Source organism: Physcomitrium patens, chromosome 20, assembly GCF_059467195.1.
Source record: "Physcomitrium patens ecotype Gransden chromosome 20, ASM5946719v1, whole genome shotgun sequence".
In the NCBI taxonomy this organism is placed as follows: Eukaryota; Viridiplantae; Streptophyta; class Bryopsida; order Funariales; family Funariaceae; genus Physcomitrium; species Physcomitrium patens.
The window spans coordinates 2,146,450-2,167,665 of record NC_143429.1 but is presented as its reverse complement, the minus strand read 5'-3'; the positions used below and the strand labels follow the sequence as shown (position 1 = coordinate 2,167,665).

General features: G+C 40.2%; 4 protein-coding genes across 8 annotated transcripts; 3 read left to right on the top strand and 1 right to left on the bottom strand.

Annotated features, from left to right (window-relative positions):
- Positions 1 to 495: 495 nt before the first annotated feature.
- LOC112272940 (uncharacterized) lies at positions 496 to 1,586 on the top strand. Its single transcript, XM_024501140.3, has 2 exons — positions 496 to 810; positions 1,091 to 1,586. Exons 1-2 carry the CDS (start codon positions 625 to 627, stop codon positions 1,244 to 1,246), a joined length of 342 nt encoding a protein of 113 aa, XP_024356908.1. The 5' UTR covers positions 496 to 624; the 3' UTR covers positions 1,247 to 1,586.
- Positions 1,587 to 1,960: 374 nt separating this feature from the next.
- Positions 1,961 to 8,521, top strand: LOC112272938 (uncharacterized). Of its 4 annotated transcripts, XM_073529579.2 has the most exons (15): positions 1,966 to 2,629; positions 2,798 to 3,026; positions 3,265 to 3,366; positions 3,469 to 3,639; positions 3,789 to 3,938; positions 4,346 to 4,432; positions 4,590 to 4,712; positions 4,995 to 5,177; positions 5,344 to 5,535; positions 5,651 to 5,869; positions 6,002 to 6,193; positions 6,311 to 6,490; positions 6,591 to 6,878; positions 7,001 to 7,263; positions 7,441 to 8,521. In XM_073529579.2, exons 2-15 carry the CDS (start codon positions 2,826 to 2,828, stop codon positions 7,691 to 7,693), a joined length of 2,604 nt encoding a protein of 867 aa, XP_073385680.1. In that variant the 5' UTR covers positions 1,966 to 2,629; positions 2,798 to 2,825; the 3' UTR covers positions 7,694 to 8,521. The 4 variants fall into 4 exon arrangements, with proteins under 4 accessions (XP_073385681.1, XP_073385680.1, XP_024356907.1 ...); XM_073529580.2 differs by having other exon boundaries at positions 1,961 to 3,026; positions 6,092 to 6,193; XM_090245157.1 differs by having other exon boundaries at positions 1,967 to 3,026.
- Positions 8,522 to 10,831: 2,310 nt separating this feature from the next.
- LOC112273247 (digalactosyldiacylglycerol synthase 2, chloroplastic) lies at positions 10,832 to 16,248 on the top strand. Its single transcript, XM_024501749.3, has 8 exons — positions 10,832 to 11,180; positions 12,095 to 12,885; positions 13,023 to 13,155; positions 13,348 to 13,835; positions 14,065 to 14,331; positions 14,567 to 14,916; positions 15,060 to 15,391; positions 15,552 to 16,248. The coding sequence occupies exons 2-8, from the start codon at positions 12,130 to 12,132 to the stop codon at positions 15,773 to 15,775; spliced, it is 2,550 nt and encodes an 849-aa protein (XP_024357517.1). The 5' UTR covers positions 10,832 to 11,180; positions 12,095 to 12,129; the 3' UTR covers positions 15,776 to 16,248.
- A 528-nt stretch (positions 16,249 to 16,776) lies between these two features.
- Positions 16,777 to 19,070, bottom strand: LOC112273248 (uncharacterized). Of its 2 annotated transcripts, XM_024501750.3 has the most exons (6): positions 18,588 to 19,067; positions 18,070 to 18,176; positions 17,878 to 17,950; positions 17,696 to 17,757; positions 17,450 to 17,540; positions 16,777 to 17,297 (listed from the first exon to the last, which is right to left on the bottom strand). In XM_024501750.3, the coding sequence occupies exons 1-6, from the start codon at positions 18,901 to 18,903 to the stop codon at positions 17,209 to 17,211; spliced, it is 738 nt and encodes a 245-aa protein (XP_024357518.1). In that variant the 5' UTR covers positions 18,904 to 19,067; the 3' UTR covers positions 16,777 to 17,208. The 2 variants fall into 2 exon arrangements, with proteins under 2 accessions (XP_024357518.1, XP_024357519.1); XM_024501751.3 differs by lacking the exons at positions 17,878 to 17,950; positions 18,070 to 18,176 and having other exon boundaries at positions 18,588 to 19,070.
- Between the last annotated feature and the right edge of the window lie 2,146 nt (positions 19,071 to 21,216).

The following is a 21,216-nucleotide window of genomic DNA, read 5'->3' as shown; positions in this document are numbered from 1 at the left end:
CAAGGATATAAATATAAATATAAAAAAATGGGTATGTACAAACATGTCTTAGTTTTAATACAATGAAAAGTTGATATCCAGTGTAGAATTAACTAAGAAGAAACAGTTTAACTGTATTTTATTTCGTTTAGTTATGAAACAACTTGTAAGGTTCCTACCGCTTACAACATAAAAAAAAATCTGTTATTTATAATTATCTCAGTTAATTATACATGACTTGTGAAAAAATAGAAAAAAATAGAGTTCATTGGTAAGCATTTGTATAATAAATAAATAAGTTAAAAAGGAATATCCAACCCCATTCCCCTTTGCTCAACTGTTCGTTCTATAGTTATTCATCCAAATATACATCATTCATCCGTCTCCTTGGCTGATGGGCCACCGTTGATTTTGAACGGTCGAGATGAAATTTAACCATCATTCCGGTTCTACCTACGCTACTTGCTACTGCCCAAAATTCACAATGGTGTGAAATCAGGGTTTAGGGTTTTTGGAGCTTGCTGTTGTTGTTGTTTGGACCACCTCTAACTCGGGGGCTTCGACTAGGGCTTTTAGCACTTGTACGAGGGATATGGCACTTACTGGACCTGTGTAGGAGGACGAGAAATCAGGAGCGCTTCGGAGATGAACAACCAGAAGATTTTGCAGCTCGCCAAGGGCTTCCGAGGGCGCAGCAAGAACTGCATTCGCGCGGCGAGGGAGCGCGTCGAGAAAGCCCTGCAGTATGCATACAGGGATCGGCGCAACAAGAAGCGTGACATGCGTGGATTGTGGATCCAGCGCATTAATGCCGGCACTCGTCAGCATGGGGTAAGTTTTCCACACCGCGCAGCGGAGAGGGCTCATTTGATTTTCCTCTTCTTAAGTTTCAATGTAGGCATTTAGAAGAATTCTACTGCTGGCCGGCCTCAGGTTTGCATGACTAGTTTTCTGGTGTTGGAGTTAGATTACATTCTCGTCATTGCTTTCACTTGCCTGCCAGAGCCTTTGCGCTGCTTAGAATTAGATTCTAATCGTAGGTTTCTTCACGAGACTAACTCCAACATTGAATTTGTTCTGGTTTACGCTGAATAAAGTTGTTTTGGTGCAGGTTAACTACGGGGATTTTATGAACGGGCTTTCCAAGGAGAATATTGACCTGAACCGGAAGGTGCTGTCAGAGCTTGCTATGCACGAACCTTACAGCTTCAAATCTCTAGTCGATATTTCTCGCATTGCTTTCACCCAAGTCAAAACCAAGCAGTAGTTTATCCCTGTAGAGTAGCTGTTTTTTGTTTCGGGAAAACTGGCCAACTCGATTCTTAACATGCGATTTGGCACGCTCACAATTCTCAAGCTTTTCGAGAATGTGGCCAATTTTGCAGCTCAGAGGCACAGGGCTATCTTTCTCTCTTGGTGTCTGATACATTGTGAAGACTTCATCACTTCACGAGGTTGTCTATTCACTCATTTATTTTCCAAGTAATGATAGGAACTGAAATCTTGATTTAGCCACAGCTAGATGTGCGGAGGCCTCGTAGATGACCTTGGAGTTTAGAGAATGAATTGACAAAGTTATCAATATATTTGTCCTATTTCTTTATCAACTCGTTTCACTCTGTTCTTTGCTGGATTTAAGAAAAGCTCTTCATGCCAAAAGTAGTGACTTGGTGATGCAGTAGATTGGTTATTACTTCGAAATGGTTCGCTCTTCATTGCCTTTGGAAGATCGGCTATTTTGGGAAGCTCATATGGACAGGACTACTCTCCTTGCTTTTATCCACGTATTATCTATGAGAACTGTTATCTTTCCATGTCCTGAGCGTCAATTCCTCTCATTTACACTGGCGTTTCGCTGCGAAGGGAAGAATTGGATGCTCTCTTGCAATCTCACCTTTCGTTGAGTCTTTCACCTCAATGTCTTCACCGCTACCTTCCGGCTGGCAATTGAATGGCAAACTTGCTCAGCAATGTCGTCTTGAATTTTCCTTTCACGAGGGCAAACCTCAAGCGGCTGTGTAAGACGAGATGGACAACTATCTGTTTGGTCATCCTAACCAACAGGTTCCTACCTCACATGTATGTCAGTGGCTAAGGCGTTCCAGCGGTTTTAATTTAAGTGGGACACGGGTATCCTCAACGGGCGCGGGTTTTAATCTGTGCAATGTGCGAGGATTGAATGAATAATACATGTTTTCACCGTATTCATACTTCGTATATCGCTTCATCTTGAAGACGTTTATCTTGCATCGTCAAAGTCGTATTTTCTGTCTACGTCATCTCAAACCCCATATTGCTAGTGCATAAATAGTTATATCTCGTGGTATTTCGGAAAATGTTGAGGTTGTTATGTGAATTGCTGTGTGTTCTTTCTGATATACATGCACTTTCTTTCTTTCGAATCTCATCTTCTATTTGCAACCTAAACCAATCGGAATAATTCTATTACATCGAGTTATGTGGAGTGCAGTTTAGGGTGCATTAAGTCATGATGTGATTTCATCAGGATTTGAGGGTCTGATCTTTTGTTCGTTGGTGGATGTCACCAAGAGAACTTTTCACTTTGTGTACCTTGAGGGACTTTTGTTGATAAGTGTATTCGGGCTGGAAGTTGCTGTTCTTCGGCGAGAAACAAGAGGACATTTTCAAGGTTGTCGGCGTAATTGTTTCTTTGGAAGTTCATTAACTGTTTCTTGCATGGCTACTGTGTTTGTGAAGGCCGAATAGGGCCATCATTACTGTTTTAGGTCAGCTATCGAAGGATTCTTTCAATGTGATATTTAGGATATTGAAGCATTACATGCAGCACGTATTTAAGATAAAAAGAAGATGAGGCTTTTGAATTAATGGGTCGTCACGCTGGAGAACCCGGGTCGAACTTCCTTGAAGCTGCAAAGGAGAGAATGGCCAGCCCTAACTTCTGCAAGTTTCCTCCGTTTCCTAGCTTAGCAAGCAGTTCGCCAAGTGATTCTTGCGATGAATTGTACGAAGGATACAACGACTATGATCCCCAGCTACATCATACTTATACGGGTCCGCAAAGCCAGGTAATCGTCATGTCGCACACTTCGAAATGATTATTACTTGCATTGAATCTCTCACTCGCTACTCAACATACGGTCATTCTTCATTTCCTGGTCACCACCCAACTCCGTCACTTTCCGAGGTTGGGGAAATGTTGAGATTTATGTAGCATTGTGTTCGTTCGTTTTTGAGAATGCTTCCGGTAGCCATTCTTGATGTCACCCTGAATTGAGCACTGACAATATGGAAATATTTACATAGATTGGATCATTTGGAGAGGGTCTTGGAAGCAAGACGGATACAACTGGGATTTATGACCACGGATTGGCATACAGCCGATCGTCGTCCGCATCTGACGTTCAGGTGATCATCTTTAGAATCCTCTAAATTCAGCTGCAAATAATTTTATAGAGAGTCCTCAGAACGATCATTCTGAACTTTTGCATACGCTGGTGCACGAAATAGGGACAAAAGCTGGATCCTTTCGCCAAGACCTTGACTGCAGGCACAACAGCGTCGATGATATGGCGGCCTCCCAGTACCTGCGTGAGCAGCCGGGCGCAACACAGTCCCTTCTTCTTCACGGATTCTTCGCGACCTATGACTGCTATTCGTGCCGCAGGCTACTCATCTAGAGTAATTCCTCATAATATGCCTCGTGCTCCACTTTATATCTATTACTGGTGTTTCAAGAATGTTTCGAGGATGTCTTAATGCACATAGCTGGTGTTGGTTTGGGCGTGATACTCTGAGACGATCAACTTGGTTGAACTTGGTCGATGTAGGGAAGCAAGTTTGATCCTATGAACCAGGGCGCCCCAATCTCGACGTCTGGATCACAGAAGAAAGAGGAGGCCAATCCTGAGTATCAATGTCGAGAAATAGAGCGAGCGGTAAACCAGCTGCTTGAAGCGAGTGCGGCCGCTGGCCTTGCTGTAAGGTCTGCTCAACTCTGTCTAACGGTGCATTCAGTATCATTCAGCTTGCCTTTGACTATTTTAGGTCTGATAAGATTTCTACCAGAGTTTCTGCTTGGAAATGTGATGGAACGGTTATAATTCAATAATCACAGGTATGCATGATGATAGGAATAAAACTAAGTTTTTGTCATTGAAATTGAAACCTTAAGAGGGAAGTTGTACAGTTTTTCTGTCGTTGATTTAATGCACTATGGATCGAAGCTTTGATACTTAATGTGTACTTAACCATTGCTGAAATCTTATTTAGATAATGTTGTTCAGTGCTTAAGAATCTTTATTAAAATGAACGATGATCAATCCTTTTTTGAGCAGCAGAGTTGTCTGTGCAACTCACGAGTGGTACAGATGGCTTGTGAGAGCAGGGGGATTTTCAAACAGCTCTTCAGAAAGCTAAGGAAGCAGGCAAAAAAGATAGGGCTTTGTGTCGAACCAGGGAGCAGGCAGGGTTGGTAAAGTTTCTAATATTTTATGAATCCTTGTTGGTTGCCCTTTCAGTGGTAACCAGAAATTTATTTTTTTCCCGATACCCCATGAATTAGATGAACTTTTGATGTTTGAGTTGCGTGACTCTAGAAGGCCATCACAGTAGTGGGTTTGTTGATGCAGGCTGATCAAATGAATATGGAGCTCACTTTTGCTGTTTGCTTCAACCTAGGATACCAATATCAATGTGGTGGTCTGCAGTCAGAAGCTTTGAATACTTACACTCAAATTATGAAAAATAAGCAGGTAAATCTTTCATTAATGGTTTTGAATATTAGTTGGCCATCGAGTTAGTGTGTTGTACTATATGATTTGAGTTTAACTATTAGTAATCAGATTCAGTACACGGGTATGAAGCTGCTGCTTGATTTCGAGAGAATAAGGATCAATCATTAAGTGGTTTAAATAAGTGGTTTAAGAGATAAAATATTATATGGATTTTCCAGATTTATATTTAATCGAGATTCACTTCCTGAGCAAACTTGTTTAGTGAAGGTGAAGCTAATTGAAAATATTTATGTATTTCAGTTCACCCATCTCGGTAGATTGAAGGTAAACATGGGGAACATTTACTACAAGCAGAAGAATTTTCCATTGGCTGTTAAGATGTATCGCATGGCTCTTGATCTAACTCCCAGTGCTTACAAAGAGACTCGCTATAGCATCTTACGAAATATTGGCAATGCCTTGATGCGATTAGGCAAATATCAGGTTTCTTTTCTATTTTATCTTTCTTGTAGTCGTCTTCTGGCTCCGTTCCAAGACTGTCATATAAAACACATCCAAAACCTGAACTGTTCGTGTTATTCATTATATTCACAAATTCACTTGCAGAAGCTTTCATATGAATCATTTCCGTTGAATATTACTTGATCAGGATGCAGTCCAAGCTTTCGAGTTAGTAATGGAGAACAAGGTTGACCATCAGACTACTTACAATCTCATAGTTTGCTACTACGTCCTCGAAAACACAGAGCAGATGAAGAACTGCTTCACAAAAATGCTGCTTGTGAAGTACTATGACTCTGATTCTGATGACGAAAATGATGATGAGAACTCCGTTTTGCGGGTATACCCTTCTCCTGTATTAGTCACATTGCTATTAGTTGAACACATCGACACCTATCCATCTCAAGCAGCACAATTTATTTATTTATTTATTTTTCCTGTAATGTGTTGTACAGAATAACGAGCTACGGGAAGAGTTAAGGACAAAGCAAAATCAGGCCTTGAAATACATCTCAACTGCAGCAAGACTCATCGCACCTGTGCTGTATCACAACTTTGTGGAAGGGTATGATTGGGTTGTAGAGGGATTGAAAGATCAACAGTATGCTGCGCTGGCAAATGAGATGGAATTGGAAAAGGCTATCCAGCATCTGCATCGGCGAGACTTTACCCAGGTAGCGATACTACTAAATGAACAACGTGAATTGATTATGGATTTTTATCAAAGTACACACGTAATAGGGTTAGCTTTAGTAATTTTAGCACGCCGTAATTAAGTATTAGACAACGTGTTGTACGCGATTCAGGCTATAGTGCTCCTGAAGGATTTTGAGAAGAAAGAAAAGGACTTGAAAGCCCGTGCAGCAACCAACTTATCTTTTCTATATTTCTTGGAGGGAGACATTTCCAATGCTGAGAAGCATGCAGAGGTTGCTGTAAAAACCAACCGGTATAATGCACAGGCGCTTGTAAACCAAGGCAACTGCTTGTACAGCCGGGTATGGATGTTTTCCGCTTATTCCTATTAACTGTAATGAAAGTAGCTCGTTTCCATATATTGTGAACTCAAGGCTGTCAATTCCCAACAGTACATTAGAATCATGTACCGTATGCAGGGGCGCGTGGAGGAAGCTAAGGCAGTGTATCAGGAGGCAGCAGAAGTAGAACTTGATTGTGTTGAGGCAGTCTATAATCTTGGACTTTGCCACAAGAGACTTGGTGCTCTAGGAGATGCCCTATCTACCTTCAAGAAACTCAGCAACTCCATACCCAACAGCATCGAAGTCTTGTTCCAGGTCATGTAGCGTTCTTTTACTGGGAATAATTCTTCTTACTTTGATAGGCTTAAAGTTCGTAAATTCATATTTAAAGATTTCACGGAAGTGCTCTTACCAGGTTGGAGATGTTAACGGGCTGATGGGGAATATCAAGCAAGCTATAAAGTGCCTAGAGATTGTTAACACACGGACCATGCACGATCCAGGAGTTCTAGCAATGTTAGGTCGCCTGCATGCCAAATGTGATGATGAACCCAAGGCGTTATATTACTACAGTGAGTCCCATAGGGTATATCCCGCTAACATGGACATTACGTCGTGGCTGGGTGCCTACTATGTGAAGAATGAAGTTTACGAGAAAGCCATGCCCTTCTTTGATCTTGCGTCGAAGCTTCAACCAACTGAGGTCACCCTCTGACTAGATTCCGGAATTGTTAATGAAATGACTACTAAATGACGTAGCCATTGTCCTCCATGGCGAGAGGATTAATTGATGGATACACCCGTTTGTTTTTCCGTTTGGAACAGATCAAGTGGCAGTTGATGGTTGCGTCATGCCACAGGCGAACAGGTGCCCACACTGAAGCTTTGGCAAAGTACAAGGCGATTCTCTCAAAACATCCGGACAACACGGAGTGTTTGAGGTATTTGCTGCACATGTGCACGGGCCTTGGCAGGAGGGATGAAGTGCGGACCTATGAGGCCCAACTGAGAAAGGCAGAGATGGAGTTGGCTTCTGAATCCAGATCTCATCTGCTCAGATTAGAATCTGCCAATGAAGTGCCCTTAAGGTGATCAATGTCTTGAGCCATTGCAGGAATTTTTCCTGTACATGTATTTTTAGATGAGTGACCATAGGTTGCCTCCTGTGAGTGTATGGTTGCTTTCACATTCTTTCATGCATGTGACCGTTTCCAAGAACATGAGTGTATGCCCGATTTGAATTCACTCCTTAACATCAATTGCAGGTTTATTGAGTTTCGAGGCGAGTCTCGACACAGCACAAGGGACGACACGTATCTTTCACCCAGATCATCAGAGTCTCCAGGATCGTCCTTGTTTGGATCTAGAGTTTTCAACTCAAACTTGTTCACTTCGTCTTCCGTGTCCTCGTCTCCCTTACCACAGAAGACCTTGCGTGGCTCCACAAAGAAGAAACCACCAGGCCAGCGGGAGGAAGAAGTCTGGCCAGAGCTTGGAGACGACCTCTTGCCCATGTAGCTCCTTGTACATTCATCAGTAAGTGTTGATTGCTTCGATCTAATTCAAACAACTGGAAGAAGGTTTTTGGATCAGACGAAGCTGGAGTTGAGACCGGTCATCCTTCAACCTTCTCTTGTTCTTTTTTTTTTATACTAATGTATCCTGGGAGATTATGCTCGAAGTCCGGGGCGTTCTGAAACGATTCCAAAACAATTCTGTCCAGGCTAGTCTACAATGCATCATGTTCGTTGCCTTGGTGAATGTCTCAGCACCGCAGGTGGTCAAAATGATGTCATGTCGCGGCTCATCTTATCTAAACGAACAATGTTACATGGGTTTGTGAAAACCATACCCAAAAACACCTGTCTTAACGTCCCAACACAGATGTGAGTGATTTTTAGACCCTGAAAGATTACAAGAAAGGACATATGAGTCCAAGATGATGAGAATTAGCTGGCCGGTTCAGTTGCTTCTTTGGCAACGCAGCAGCAGCAGCATGATAAGTAAAGCTTCTGTGGATAAAGGGAAAGTGGTGCATATGGACCCACATCCTCAAACTGAACTTAGTCTGGGGTGGAAGAAAGTGTGATGGAATGGAGTATGCAATCCAAGCAGCAAGTCAAACAAAGCTCTTCACCATTTCAACAAGTCCTGTAGATGCATGTGGTGCAAGTGAGATTTGTTTTAAGAGTAGGTGAACAGACCCACATCCGTTTCCTCAGGTTTGCGGTAGCTTCACCTCAAAAGGTGGCTTTTACAAAAGTTAGAGAAATTTTGTTTAAATTACTAGAAATAATTGTTGACAATAAGAAATAATTCTTTTTATGTGTATTACAATTGTCAAAATCAAGATATGAGTTAACATATTCAAACTTATAATATAAAAAATTATGTGATTCACGTTTCTACTGTATATTATCTTCAAAAACCAAGAATTTTGAGAAAGAGTTTTTCACTACAAAGCTGAATTTTTTTTGTACCATGACTTTTTAAAGTGGGTTTATCAGAATATAAAACCCTTAACTACACTACATAAAAATGTGTTAGGAACTTTAGTAAAACAAAAAAATAACCTATTATTATTATTATTATTATTATTATCTATGGAAGAAATTATTTAATAAAAAAAACATTATTCATATACATGTACACATATATATCCATAGAGTAATTTTATAATGGTCTTAAGGATTTTAAAACAATTTGAGGTGGTCTTATAATAAGTTTATTTAGATCTATTAGAAGAAAAGAAAGAAAAATATGTAAAAGATTAAATAGAGAGAAGAATGCAACAATTAGATCTAATTTTTTTATAAATTATAAGAAATTTGATTTGTTTCTCTCATCTTTTATGTACATGCTAATATAGTTTTAATTAAATAATAATAAAATAATATAATTTATTTAATGCAATATAACTAGCAATATTTTTAATTATAAATACATAATAATAAATAAATAAATGAATAAAAAAATAAAAAATTACTATAAAGTTTTAATAAAAATTAAATATTTATATATGATCTTTACTATTTCAAAGATAGGTGATTAAAGAAGTCATGAAACCACTATAAATGGTCTATGAAATAATTGTGATATTTTAAATTGTAATAAAGTGATACAAAAAAATAATTTAATTTTAAAATTTTGGATATAAACTATAATTAAATTTAACATTGCATAAATTTAAAAAATAGTGGTAAAAATTTGGACTTTCAAAATATGATGGATAAACAAAAATGAATATATTGCATCAAATTGTATTTGATTCATAGACATCTTATAAACCATATATATATATATATATATATATATATATTATAAAATATAAAATATTTGGATTTACTTAACATTTATTTGTTTAATTTCAAAAACACACAAGGCTAAAAATGATTTCAGATGAATAAACTAGTCTATTTAAAATAAATAGTTTATCATAAAGTAACATTATTACCTTCTTACAGTCATTAGTGAATACAATGCTAGTGACAAAACATACAGATTTCTTACATTATTAGAAAACACAATGTTGTTAACAAATTGAAAATTTAAATGATAGTAACACACCATATTGTTGAAATAGAAAAAAATCTTGATTATATATACATATATCACTACTTTGCTACTAAAAATCAGTAAAATTTATTTGATTTTACAACAAGCCTTTACTTTTATAATATGTGTAGAACACAAGTTTATTCTTTAACTAAATGGGATTATTTCATTGAGCTTGTTAATAATTCATGTATATATTTAAGGCCCCAAAAAAAAAATGTCTGTTTTATTTGACTATCTAGTAGCCTAGAACAACCATTTGGTTTAACCACCAACTAATGGTGGCTCGAAAAGGTCAATTGGCACCACAATGTTGACCATTTATATTGGCAAGCACACAACATTTATTAAAACCTAAGAAAACATATTCTTAATTTGTAAAAAAATTGTTGACAATAATTCTTTGATAATTAAAACATTAGTTTTATACCATATATATGTATATATATATATACATATTCATGTATATGTAGCGTGTTATTCATATTTGTGACTGGGAAATAGTGATTCAACTCAGCCATTCTTTATTAATTCTATTTATATGGAACCACCAAATTGGTAGTGTGTGTGCTGGTCACTACCAAGTGCAACAACGTTGTCACTTCGCCAACCATTCTGAGCGGCCAGCGATTAAAGCAGGCTCGGTTTAAAACGAACGTCCAGTCCTGAGGCCAGGAGTACGCCACCAATCGGTGTCTGTTTTCTGTTGACACTTCCGAAAGCCAAACAAATGGCTGCAAATGATCCCAACCAGCCGCATTACCTCAAAGGAGCTCCGCAATATGAATGAGCTTATGTACATACGTGGACGTCATTCATCCATCAACCACATCAACCAGTCCACCATAGCTGGACCCCTGAAGCTGGTCCTTAGGTACGGGTCCTACGTGGCAAATTCTGTAAACGTAACTTGTTTAATGGTTTCATACGTGGCAATAGGAACAGTTCGATTCGCTAGGGATACTTGATGCTAGCTGGAGAATATCCGTGGTATGGTATGGGATCGTCAACCCTACGTGGCGGAGCATGAGGCTCGGAATCTTACCGAAGCTAAGCTTTGGTCCGTTCTGGTTCCGATCAGGACAGCGCACTGGTCGCTCCTCCCTCCCGCGGTCGTCAGTGTGGATCATGTTAGTACTGCAGTATTCAAACATTTCGCGTCCGTCTTGCCCCGAATCCCTCTCACGTTGAGCGGATTTTGTTGATTGCTGCTGCATCTTGATGCATCTGTGACGCAGCTGACGAAATTTCGGGACTGATTTGACCCGTTTTGGCCCATTTTGGGGTCGCAGACAGAGATGGAGACGAAGGGGGTGGAGGACTCTTAGAGGCGGAACGCGTGCGAACGAATTAAAGGGCCGTGTGGTGTGGTTTATATCGCAGTTGCGCGTTTCAATTGTTCTTACGGATTCAAGTCTGGTGCAATCTGCTCTGTGAAGACGCTAACGAGGTTAGGATTGGTGTCTTTTTTGGTTCCGAATTTCTTTCTTGCTCTTACCCTAGACGATACTAAGTACTCCTCGTGAACTCCAGGACTTTTCTTTTTGTTCTTTTTGTGTTTTTTCCTGTGAATGCTGTCGTTTAACATGTGAATATTAGTGAGGTTTGAGGACGGGACTATTCTAGACAACTTATCTTCTTGAACTCAGAAAAGCCGATGTCGGTTCTACGGTCTGTTTGAGGTTGAATAGCGTGTACGGAACACCCGAGCTTTGTTTGCGGTTGCGTGAATGTTTCGCTCCGCTAAATTCGGCTTGCTTTGTTGCAATATAGTTGAAAGATTGTGTAGAAGTTGTTGAGAGATTGTGTTCAAGTCATGTTTAGAATTTCCTCTCCTCGTGCGGTACGCCACGCTGTTAAAGTCTCCCGTTCGTGGCTGCACTCTATTCCGATGATGTTCCGGAAATGATTCCTAGTTCGGGTCAATGGAACGAGTTTCACTCGGGTATACCCCGCAGCCACCGGTGGTGATGAAGACATTTGCACTCCTGGAATCTTTGCGTGGTGGTTTGGTTCTTTTGTGTGCTCGAGTCGTTCGCTAGCAATTGGAAAGATCTCTTTTAAGGCTGCATGTTTCGCTGCTGCTGAGGAATAATCTTTTCAGGTTCTCAGCAACCTGGACGCGATATCCTGCATTTCTGTTCCTTCCGTCGCCTTTGTTACAAGATAACACATATCGAAGTTGCTTAGATCTGTGCAATCGGGATCCTTACAAGCTTGTATGCTCTAGTTCATAAGAGGAGCTGCTTCCTGCGAAGGCGAAGGATGACTTTTAAGTTATTTTTTTCACGTGATAGTATTTTGAAACTCTTTAAGTAGGCTAAACGGGAGGAAAATCTTATTACCGCAATTTTGTTCTCGCAGTTTTTACTGGTTTTTACTGGTGTAAGAAAATCGACATGGCTCCCTGGGATGCCACCGCCGCGGATGCCAGGACTGGCGTAGGAGCCGAGAAAGCTTTTTCGTTCTTGTCCAAGAGCATTTCTGAAGTGCAGAAATCTGCCGAATCCGACATAATGCTCATCAAAGCCCGTGTGAAGTCTTTCAAGAACCTATCTGAGGCGCTCGACAAAGAATGGGAAAGTTTGAAGATTCCTGCAGTGAACAATCTGAAAAATTCCGGAAAGATCTTGAGGATGATGACGGACACTAGCAAACGAACTGCAGGAACTACAATATCTTCTGCAGCCGATTTCGGTTTTCTGAAAAGCCTTAAGCCAACCTTATCTGAATTCCACGGCTTTTTTACTGATTCTGAATTTCAGAGCCAATATCGAGACGACTCCACGGGAATGGATCTCCGGCTTCGGACGTCACCGTTTTCGAAAGACGTGGATTCTGGGCTTGATTTGTTCTCTCGGAATGCACGAGACGGGCTTCAAAATGGGCGGCCTTCTTCTCGAAAGATTACTGATAGGAGAATGGTGGTTAGAGATCGGCAGAAAGGATCAAAGAGGAAGAAATCAAATAGAAAACTAAAACCAGCGTCTGTAGACGACTGGATGGACGATTGGGAACCTTTTCGGCGTGTGAAGGAAAGTGTGAAGGAGAGTTTGCAAGAGCTGGAAAGCACTGCTGCTACAAGCAAGACGCCTTCTGAGTTTTTTGAGAATGTTAAGAACACAGAATTCTATGAGAATGTGAAGAAGAACTTGGTGAGATTGCTTTCTTTGCATCTTCATTATTGTTCTATCCTTTAGAATGTGTTCATACTAAGGAAGTTTATCATTCTTCGTGTTCTTAGCAATTCACACTGGTAAAATTAAGTCAGTTTTGCATTCTTATGTTGCAGAAATTGTCATCGAGCGCAGACACAAGTAAGGAGCAATATGGGTTGAATGTAGCGCCTTTGGATGTGCCAGAGTTGCTGGAGAATTTAGTCAGGCAGTCTGAACCTCTGCTTGATCATCTTGGTGTCAAGAAAGGTGCGTTTCTAGCATCTTCTACCGAGTTGAAGGTCAATAAGGGTATTTTCTTTCATGTGAAAGTAGTTTCTGAGAAATCTCAGTAAATGTTGTCGATACATTTCTAAATTGGAGCAGTCGTTTAACGAAGGGTTTTTTACGCACGAACACGATTTCCCCTTATATTAATGCGTCTGATCGATGGCTGCACAGATGTCTCAGAGAAAGTTCGTGATCTTATAAGAAGTTGCAAGAGAGAAGATCAACAGCTATTTCGTCCAGCGTCCAAAATGAGAAAGGATTCTACTAAAAATCAAGACAATCTGGATCTGCGCATAGCTAGTGTTTGTCAAAGTACAGGCTACAGATACAAAGGGGGTCTATGGAGTGATCACGAGGATGCGAAGGATTCTCATGATCAAGATTGTCGTCGTAACATAGCAATTGTCACCACTGCAAGCTTGCCATGGATGACCGGGACAGCTGTAAATCCACTCTTTCGGGCTGCTTTTCTTGCGAAGACTGGAAAGCAGAATGTTACCCTTCTAGTGCCTTGGTTGTCCAAGAATGATCAACAACAGGTTTACCCTAATCGTATGACTTTCGATTCTCCCGAGGATCAAGAGAGTTATGTGCGTGACTGGGTGGAAGCTCGTGTTGGATTCAAGTCTGACTTCAAGATCGCATTTTATCCTGGGAAGGTAGGTGCAGTGATTAGCTGAGTTCTTGAAACTATTCAGTATGCTTGTATCATCGCCTTTTTGATACGTTCTAGTGAATGCGAACAACTCTATTCTTTCGTTAGTCCTTGTGTCATTTTATTCATTTTCACACGCCTCAGTTGTGAGACATTCAAAGGGTTGATGAGACGTGGCATTTATTTCACATGCTGGTATCCTTATGTTGTACAAATGTTGGTATTGCGCACAGTTTTCAGTTGAGAAACGAAGTATCTTAGCAGCGGGCGATATTTCTGAGTTCATTCCAAATGAGGAAGCGGATGTTGCTGTGCTCGAGGAACCCGAACATTTAACCTGGTATTATCATGGGAAACGCTGGACAGACAAGTTTCAGCATGTCGTTGGAATCGTTCACACTAATTACTTGGAGTACGTGAAGAGAGAGAAAAATGGAGCAGTCCAAGCCTTTTTTCTGGAGCATATCAACAACTGGATGGTTCGTGCGTATTGCAACAAGGTACTCTCCTTTTTTTTTTTACCGTCTTTGCCTTGTCTGAATTGCGCGCGCAATTCTGCCTTTTCTATTTATTTACACGCATTTTATGTTTCGAATATTATTCTACCACAAAAGGTCTTCCGTGAAAACGATTAGATCAATCATTGGGCCTGACGTTGCAATCAATGCTTTTAACATGTTTATCGTCCTAGTTTGGCCTATTTGGTCATGTGTAACGTACTTCTATACTTGCCAGGTACTGCGACTCTCAGCAGCTACTCAAGAATTGCCCAAATCCTCGGTTATGAATGTCCATGGGGTTGGCCCGAGATTCCTGGAGACAGGCAAGCGACTGGCAAGTGAAGCTCCAGACGGGAAGCCTACATTCTCGAAGGGTGCCTATTACTTGGGAAAAATGATTTGGGGGAAGGGATACAGGGAACTTGTTGATCTTTTTGTGGACAACAAAGATCTGCTGTCCAATGTGGAACTCGACGTCTTTGGAAGCGGTGAAGACTCTCATGAAGTCCATGCCGAGGCTCAACAGAATGGTCTACGCATGAAATTTTATCAGGGGCGAGACCATGGCGACAAATCACTCCATGAGTATGACCTTCACTTTAGACAGTGCTTGAATGCTCTTTTATATTCCAATCATCATGTATTTTACATCTATACAATAGTCTTTGCATCGGAGTTTAGTTCATTGTTTTTTCTTTGACGAGTTCTGCACCTTTTGTCTTGTGCAGTTACAAGATTTTCATAAATCCAAGTTTGAGCGATGTTGTATGCACCACTACCGCAGAGGCTCTAGCGATGGGCAAAATAGTGGTGTGTGCAGACCACCCGTCCAACGACTTCTTCCGATCCTTTCCCAACTGCTACATTTATCGGACACCTGAAGAGTTTGTCGAGAAGGTTCAGCAAGCTATGTCCTCTGAGCCAGAGCCTCTGTCTCCTGAGCTTCAACATCTCTTATCATGGGAAGCTGCCACAGACCGGTTCATCGACTCAGCTGGTATTAACAAGCTGCCACCCAAGGGTGCCAAGAAGTCAAGACCGAAGGAACCAGTTTTGTTGAGTGAGTGGGCTTAGCTACTTTTGAGTTTCTGTCTGTCTGTTTTTTTTTTTTTTTTTTTTTTTTGGTTGAGATTGTTTTAATCTGTTCTATGAAGTGGATAGCTAGATTGTCTCTTTGAACGTTCTTATCAGGTCATAATTTTCTGAGTTGCTTTTAACAGGTGAGGGAGTGGAGCAGAAGACAATGACATTATCTACATCGACACCAGATCTTGCTGGTATTGTGGATAAGGGTCTCTACGTCTCCCACTACTTGCTGGCTGGCATTGACCCATGGCGGAGCTTGATGGGAGCACTTCCAGAGACAAAGCATATTGATGCTCAACATTGTAAGGATCTAGGGTTGCCACCTCCTCATGTACAAAGGCCTGTGTATGGCTGGTAAAGAACAGATTGAAACATATTCCTGTCTGAATCCGCTACACGAAGGGAAAGGATTGGTGGTAATTGCTAAAGCTTTCACTGCAAAATCGGAGAGGAGGTTGGGACAAAGAACCGGGGTTTGGTCACATTCGAACGCGACGAAGCCAGATGGTTTTCTAACGCATCATGGGAAAAGACTTCCTTTGTCGGTTGTAATTTTGCTGCGCCTTCATAGAACTGCTACGGGACTATACATAACAAATCGAGTGTATGGTATGAAGAGCGACAGGGTTGTTATGTGTGCAATATTCTTTTGGTAGTAGCTACGGGACGGATTTGGAACGGAAAAGAGAGCAGTGGTGTTCTGCAAAACCAGGTTCAAATCCACTGCCCCGGAGATTGTACATTATCAATTTTCTTGATAGTCTCCAATTTTCATGTTTTGTAAGTCAATTTCATGCCCCACTGTTGGGTGATGGCTTATTTTTTCCGACATGATTAGATTTCTGCACTGTGCTCAATCGATATAATACTTTTCAATTGCGTTGTCGAAAAAACAAACTATTGTATATGTTGAATTCACAAAAAGAGATTCGACGTTTGTATGATAAAAAGGTGCCCATACGAGAATCTTCATTACTTGATTGATTAACTGTTCAACCAAATTATCATCTTGTTTATATTTAACCCATTGATGAGTAAAACACCTGTGTACCTAACACAATACGAAAGTCTGAAAAGACGAACTCAGTGATACGAACACAAAATGTAATTTTTTGCCTCAACATGTCTTCAATATAATTCTACTACCATTATTCTCGTGCACTCAAAATCTAATACATGTACAAATATTATAGCAAATGAATTACTTAACAAACTGCAATATGTGCTTACTCGTTATATACAAATGTTGTAGAATAATGACCAACAAGAGAACTGGATTGATTAGCTTTCTATTGATCCAGTGCTCTCCATTGTTTTGTGATATTTTTGATGTAGTAGAATCAAAATTTCCAAGATAGATTTCAGAAAGAGAATTACTACTTTAACGATTACATTTTTGCAAATTGTTGGTTCTCACCGTGAACTGTAATTTAAAAATAAATAAATAAATAAATAAATAAATAAAAATGTCCTAATGTCGTATTTGTTTACTTTCATGTTCGAAGAGGAAAATACGAAAGTATATTAACACTTAAATGTGCATCTATGGCAAACATTTTAACACCCGAAACATATTCTTCGTCCAAATGGAGAGCCTTCGTCTCCGACATGGCGAGGACGAAGCAACTTGTCTTCATCGCTTGATGACCAAACTGATGCTCCGATGCAGAAGGATGGCGAGAAAACCACCCCTCACCTCGAAGACGGGGAGGTCATGCTGAAGTAGAAGAAGAGCACTCACAAATTGAACGGCGAAGCTCATGGCTCTGATCGGGATGGCGGCTTCCCCCTTCAATTCGAGCACAGGGATGAGCTTCGTTCTACTCTCCACGCTGTGCGAGCTCTAACGACTTGGGCACGCAGCCCTCCGCGCTCCTCCGCTGGGTTTAGACATGGGGGTCATCAACTTTAGTCGAGTCTATGTATAACCGTGGTTGAGATGATTCACAACACTGGATTGTGTTGTAGTCACACGCTGGCTTTCTAGGGTGGGATCAGGGTTTTAAGGAGGGTAGATAGGGCGCAGTTGAACCTGTTGTGCTCCTGAATGTTTGCACGTTGCGGTTGATGATGTAGGCCACGACGCCGATCACCACGAACCAGCTCGCGGTCCAGCCCTCCATCTGCTTGTACAACTTACAAAAGCTGTGAGGCTCATATTTTTGATGAATCTAGTGGAGGAAGTCTTAAGTCAATATGCAGAGAGAGAGCGAGAAACAGAGGCGATTGATGACTTATGGATAGATCATGTCTTGGTTAGCACTTTTGGATGCCGTACCGTGTCATTTCGGCCTACTGTGTAAAAGTGTCGGTGGACTCGATCTGCAATTGGTTGCAAATCTGCACAGAGAAACTCCGAATAGGGAGCATTCAGATCTCAGCTCAGAGAAGCAATCTGTTCTTAGAAAACGAAGCTATGTGAACAAGGAAAATCAGGGCAGGTGTGAGGTTGTGCCATGCCGCTATTGATTAAGCTGTATTCCAACCCGCAGCTGCCTTGAAGGACTTTCTCGTCTTTCACCGAATCAAACCCCTGTTGCCAAAACAATCCCATTCCTCAGTTCCCAAAGAGGTGTGGAACTTTCCTCCTTGAGCAACCCTCTCTATAATTCGATCATTAAATAGGCCTTCGAGCAATAGGTAAGTGAATGCCTCGCAATTTATGGTCGTTTTATGGAATTTGAGATGCCGAGGTAGATCTGCCTCGCACTGCCATTTAGGGTTTCGATCGTTCTTGATATTCGAGCATTGCACCATTGCTACGCCCCCCACGTTTGCATGACAACACCATGGTGAATATCTTTCAAACGCTAAGATGATTTCCTCATCTGATTGAAGCTTTTAAGCCTACCAAGCTGTTGCAAAATGATGCTAAAAATTTGGATCTGTTGGTTTTCTTTTCAGGTTCAGGAATGTTCAGTTTGGGATGTATCAGTACATCATTGAAAATATGTAAACGATGCCTTTCGATCTTCTGACATCCCATGAAAAACGATGTGCTATCTATCCATCTATTTTCATTTACTAAATCACAGTAACAACCTTGTAATCGGTATGCAACTGGCTACGAAACTTAGATTGTAATCTCCGAACAACCCAAATTCAATTTTCTACTGTGAAGGATATTCTTTCCAGGCAACAATTGCGACAAAAAAATGCATGAAACTCACAGGGCTCATAATTATCACACCCTTCCAAGCACCGAAGCTGCGGAATCGGCTCCGCCCTCTTGTACGAGGTATTGAGCCCTTTGTGAAATTCCATCTTCTTCATCTGGTTCACGAACTCCGACTCTGCGCCGTGAGCTTTCAAAGATTCCCTCGGCGCTCCTTCCTCCAACGAAGCCGCAGCACTATTAACCTGCAGGGATTGGGACTGCATTGCTGCAGATTGCGTGAGTTGATGATGCCCACAGGCAAGAGCAAGGAGCATCCCCAGCCATCCGACCACGATCAGGACCCGCGTCGCAACCCCGCTGAGTCTCATGCTCTTGTCTCATGACATCGGCGCACAACCCACAAATTCCACCGAAGTCCTCTTGCTTGAGAAACTCGGCACCCCACAATCTCTAGTCTCAGGATTCAAGCACACTGTCGGTTACGGATCACGCGAGGTTGCAAGGAGTGCTCGTCATTGAGGCTGAGAGCGGCACTGCGAAGAAGGGCAGTGGAGCGACGCGAGGAGCATGAATGATGCGTCTACGGGCACCCAATCCCGTGAGTCCGCGGTGTTGGCATCTCCAAGGGCTCCCAAAGTATCCTTTTCTATATCCTAAGTGTTTTCAACGTATTGGTCTGAAAACCATATTATGTGTTGAGAATGTTTAGAAAGGCACAAGAGTAGTAGTAAGTAATACACACACACAAGAGTAGTTGTAAGTCATATACACAAGACGGTTTCTAAGGAGAGAGAGCTTCACACATAAAAATCTATTGATCTCGTTGTGTCTTGTATACAAGAAGAGAAAGGGGAGAAGATAAATAGTTCTTTTCCACTAGACTCTAAATATTGTAGCTATGGTATTTACTGTAGTCTATAGTAAATATTATGGAGAGCGCTGGCTACATTTAATGCTCTCAACACTCTTCCTTATTCATCATAATATTTACATAATATAAAATTTATATAGAATTATGATCTATATTTTTCTGTGAACTTGCAAGATCAACAATTGTTGCTTCATTAAAACCTTATCTAGGAAAACCTTATTGTATTTAAGGATAAAACCATAGATGAAGGAAAAAGAGTACAACATCATTTTCTTTAATTATTTAAAGAACTCATTAACTTTCTTATTTAAGAAAAGCAAGTTGGGGCATATCAATGCCATAAGCAAGTGGATGATGGTTGCACAGTGGGAGAGCTTTGGTGAAGAGATCAGCAAGGTTATTTGTAGATTCTATTTTCTTAATTATAAGTGTTTGATGAGTAATCAAGTCATGGATATATTTTTAAATACTTTGGATTAATATGCTTTGTCCTATCGCCTTTAATGAAACCAACTTGCATTTGTGCAATACAAGCACTATTATCTTCATACAAAATAATTAGAGAATCATCATATGAAAATCCTTAAGTTGTTTGAATGAATTTATCAATTGATTGCAACCAAATACATTCTTGAGATGCTTCATATAAGGCAATAATTTCTGCATGGTTGGATGAAGTTGCATTTATTGTTTGTTTCACTCATTTCCATGATATTGCAGCTCTATGTCTTAAAAATACATATCTTGTTTGAGATTTAGCTGTTGTAGTATCAGATTTATATCCTCCATCACAATATCCAATTAATTTTGGATCTGCAGATTATGTGTAGTATAATCCCAAGTCTTTAGTACCTTTTAAATAATGTAATAAATGTTTGATGCCATTCCAATGTTGTAGTGTTGGATGTGCACTATGTCTTGCAAGAACACTAACTGCAAATGTAATATCTGGTCTTGTAGATGTAATTAAATATAAAAGTACTCCAATCGTTGCAAGGTATGGATATTGATCTTCCAATATTTCCTCTTCCTCCTTGCATGGACGTTATAGATCATGACCATCACGAGCACGTCCAACCATTGGTGTGGACAATGAATAAGCACCAATCATATTAAATCTTCGCAAGATTCGTTTAATATATGTTAGTTGGTAGAAAAAAATGCTACCATCTATTAGATGCATAATTTGAAGACCAATGTTGAAAGTTATTTTTCTTAGCATTTTTATCTCAAATTCATGTATAAGTAGGTTAGTAGTTGTAATACATGCAGATGTAGTGCCTACTAGGTTAAGATCATCAACATATATAGCAATGATTACAAAACCAGTTTTATTTCGTTTGATAAATAAACAATGGATTAGTAGATCATTTACAAATTTATTTGTAATTAAATAATCTCGAAGATGTTGATACCTTATGTGTCCAAATTTTTTTAAACCATACAAGGCCTTACATAATTTAATACCATGATATTATCTTGGAGCACGTCCATTTGGAATTCCTATTTCTAAGCCAGGTGGAACTTTTATATAAATATTTGTATCAAAAGAACCATATAAATATGCAATTATTACATCCATCAAATGTATCTCAAGGATGGCATGAACTATCATCCCAATAATATATAGAAATGTAATTGAATCCATGACTAAAAAATATGTGGATTCATAATCAATGCCAAATTATTGAATAAATCCTTAAGCAAGAAGACAAGCTTTACAGCGGGTTATTTGACCTTGAGCATCTTGCTTGCATATTAATACCATCTTATATCCCACAGGACAAGATGTAAGAGTATCTACAATTGA

What these genes read in the sequence shown, in the direction of transcription:
- LOC112272940 (XM_024501140.3), top strand. Translation starts at nt 625, where the DNA reads ATGAACAACCAGAAGATTTTGCAGCTCGCCAAGGGCTTCCGAGGGCGC. An exon ending in CCGGCACTCGTCAGCATGGG is followed by an intron (nt 811 to 1,090) that starts GTAAGTTTTCCA and finishes GTTTTGGTGCAG; the next exon opens with GTTAACTACGGGGATTTTAT.
- LOC112272938 (XM_073529579.2), top strand. Translation starts at nt 2,826, where the DNA reads ATGGGTCGTCACGCTGGAGAACCCGGGTCGAACTTCCTTGAAGCTGCA. An exon ending in GCATCGAAGTCTTGTTCCAG is followed by an intron (nt 6,491 to 6,590) that starts GTCATGTAGCGT and finishes TGCTCTTACCAG; the next exon opens with GTTGGAGATGTTAACGGGCT. An exon ending in CGAAGCTTCAACCAACTGAG is followed by an intron (nt 6,879 to 7,000) that starts GTCACCCTCTGA and finishes CGTTTGGAACAG; the next exon opens with ATCAAGTGGCAGTTGATGGT.
- LOC112273247 (XM_024501749.3), top strand. Translation starts at nt 12,130, where the DNA reads ATGGCTCCCTGGGATGCCACCGCCGCGGATGCCAGGACTGGCGTAGGA. An exon ending in TTCGTGCGTATTGCAACAAG is followed by an intron (nt 14,332 to 14,566) that starts GTACTCTCCTTT and finishes TATACTTGCCAG; the next exon opens with GTACTGCGACTCTCAGCAGC. An exon ending in GAAGGAACCAGTTTTGTTGA is followed by an intron (nt 15,392 to 15,551) that starts GTGAGTGGGCTT and finishes TGCTTTTAACAG; the next exon opens with GTGAGGGAGTGGAGCAGAAG.
- LOC112273248 (XM_024501750.3), bottom strand. Translation starts at nt 18,903, where the DNA reads ATGAGACTCAGCGGGGTTGCGACGCGGGTCCTGATCGTGGTCGGATGG. An exon ending in ATACAGCTTAATCAATAGCG is followed by an intron (nt 17,758 to 17,877) that starts GCATGGCACAAC and finishes TTCTCTGTGCAG; the next exon opens with ATTTGCAACCAATTGCAGAT. An exon ending in CAGTAGGCCGAAATGACACG is followed by an intron (nt 17,541 to 17,695) that starts GTACGGCATCCA and finishes TTGTACAAGCAG; the next exon opens with ATGGAGGGCTGGACCGCGAG.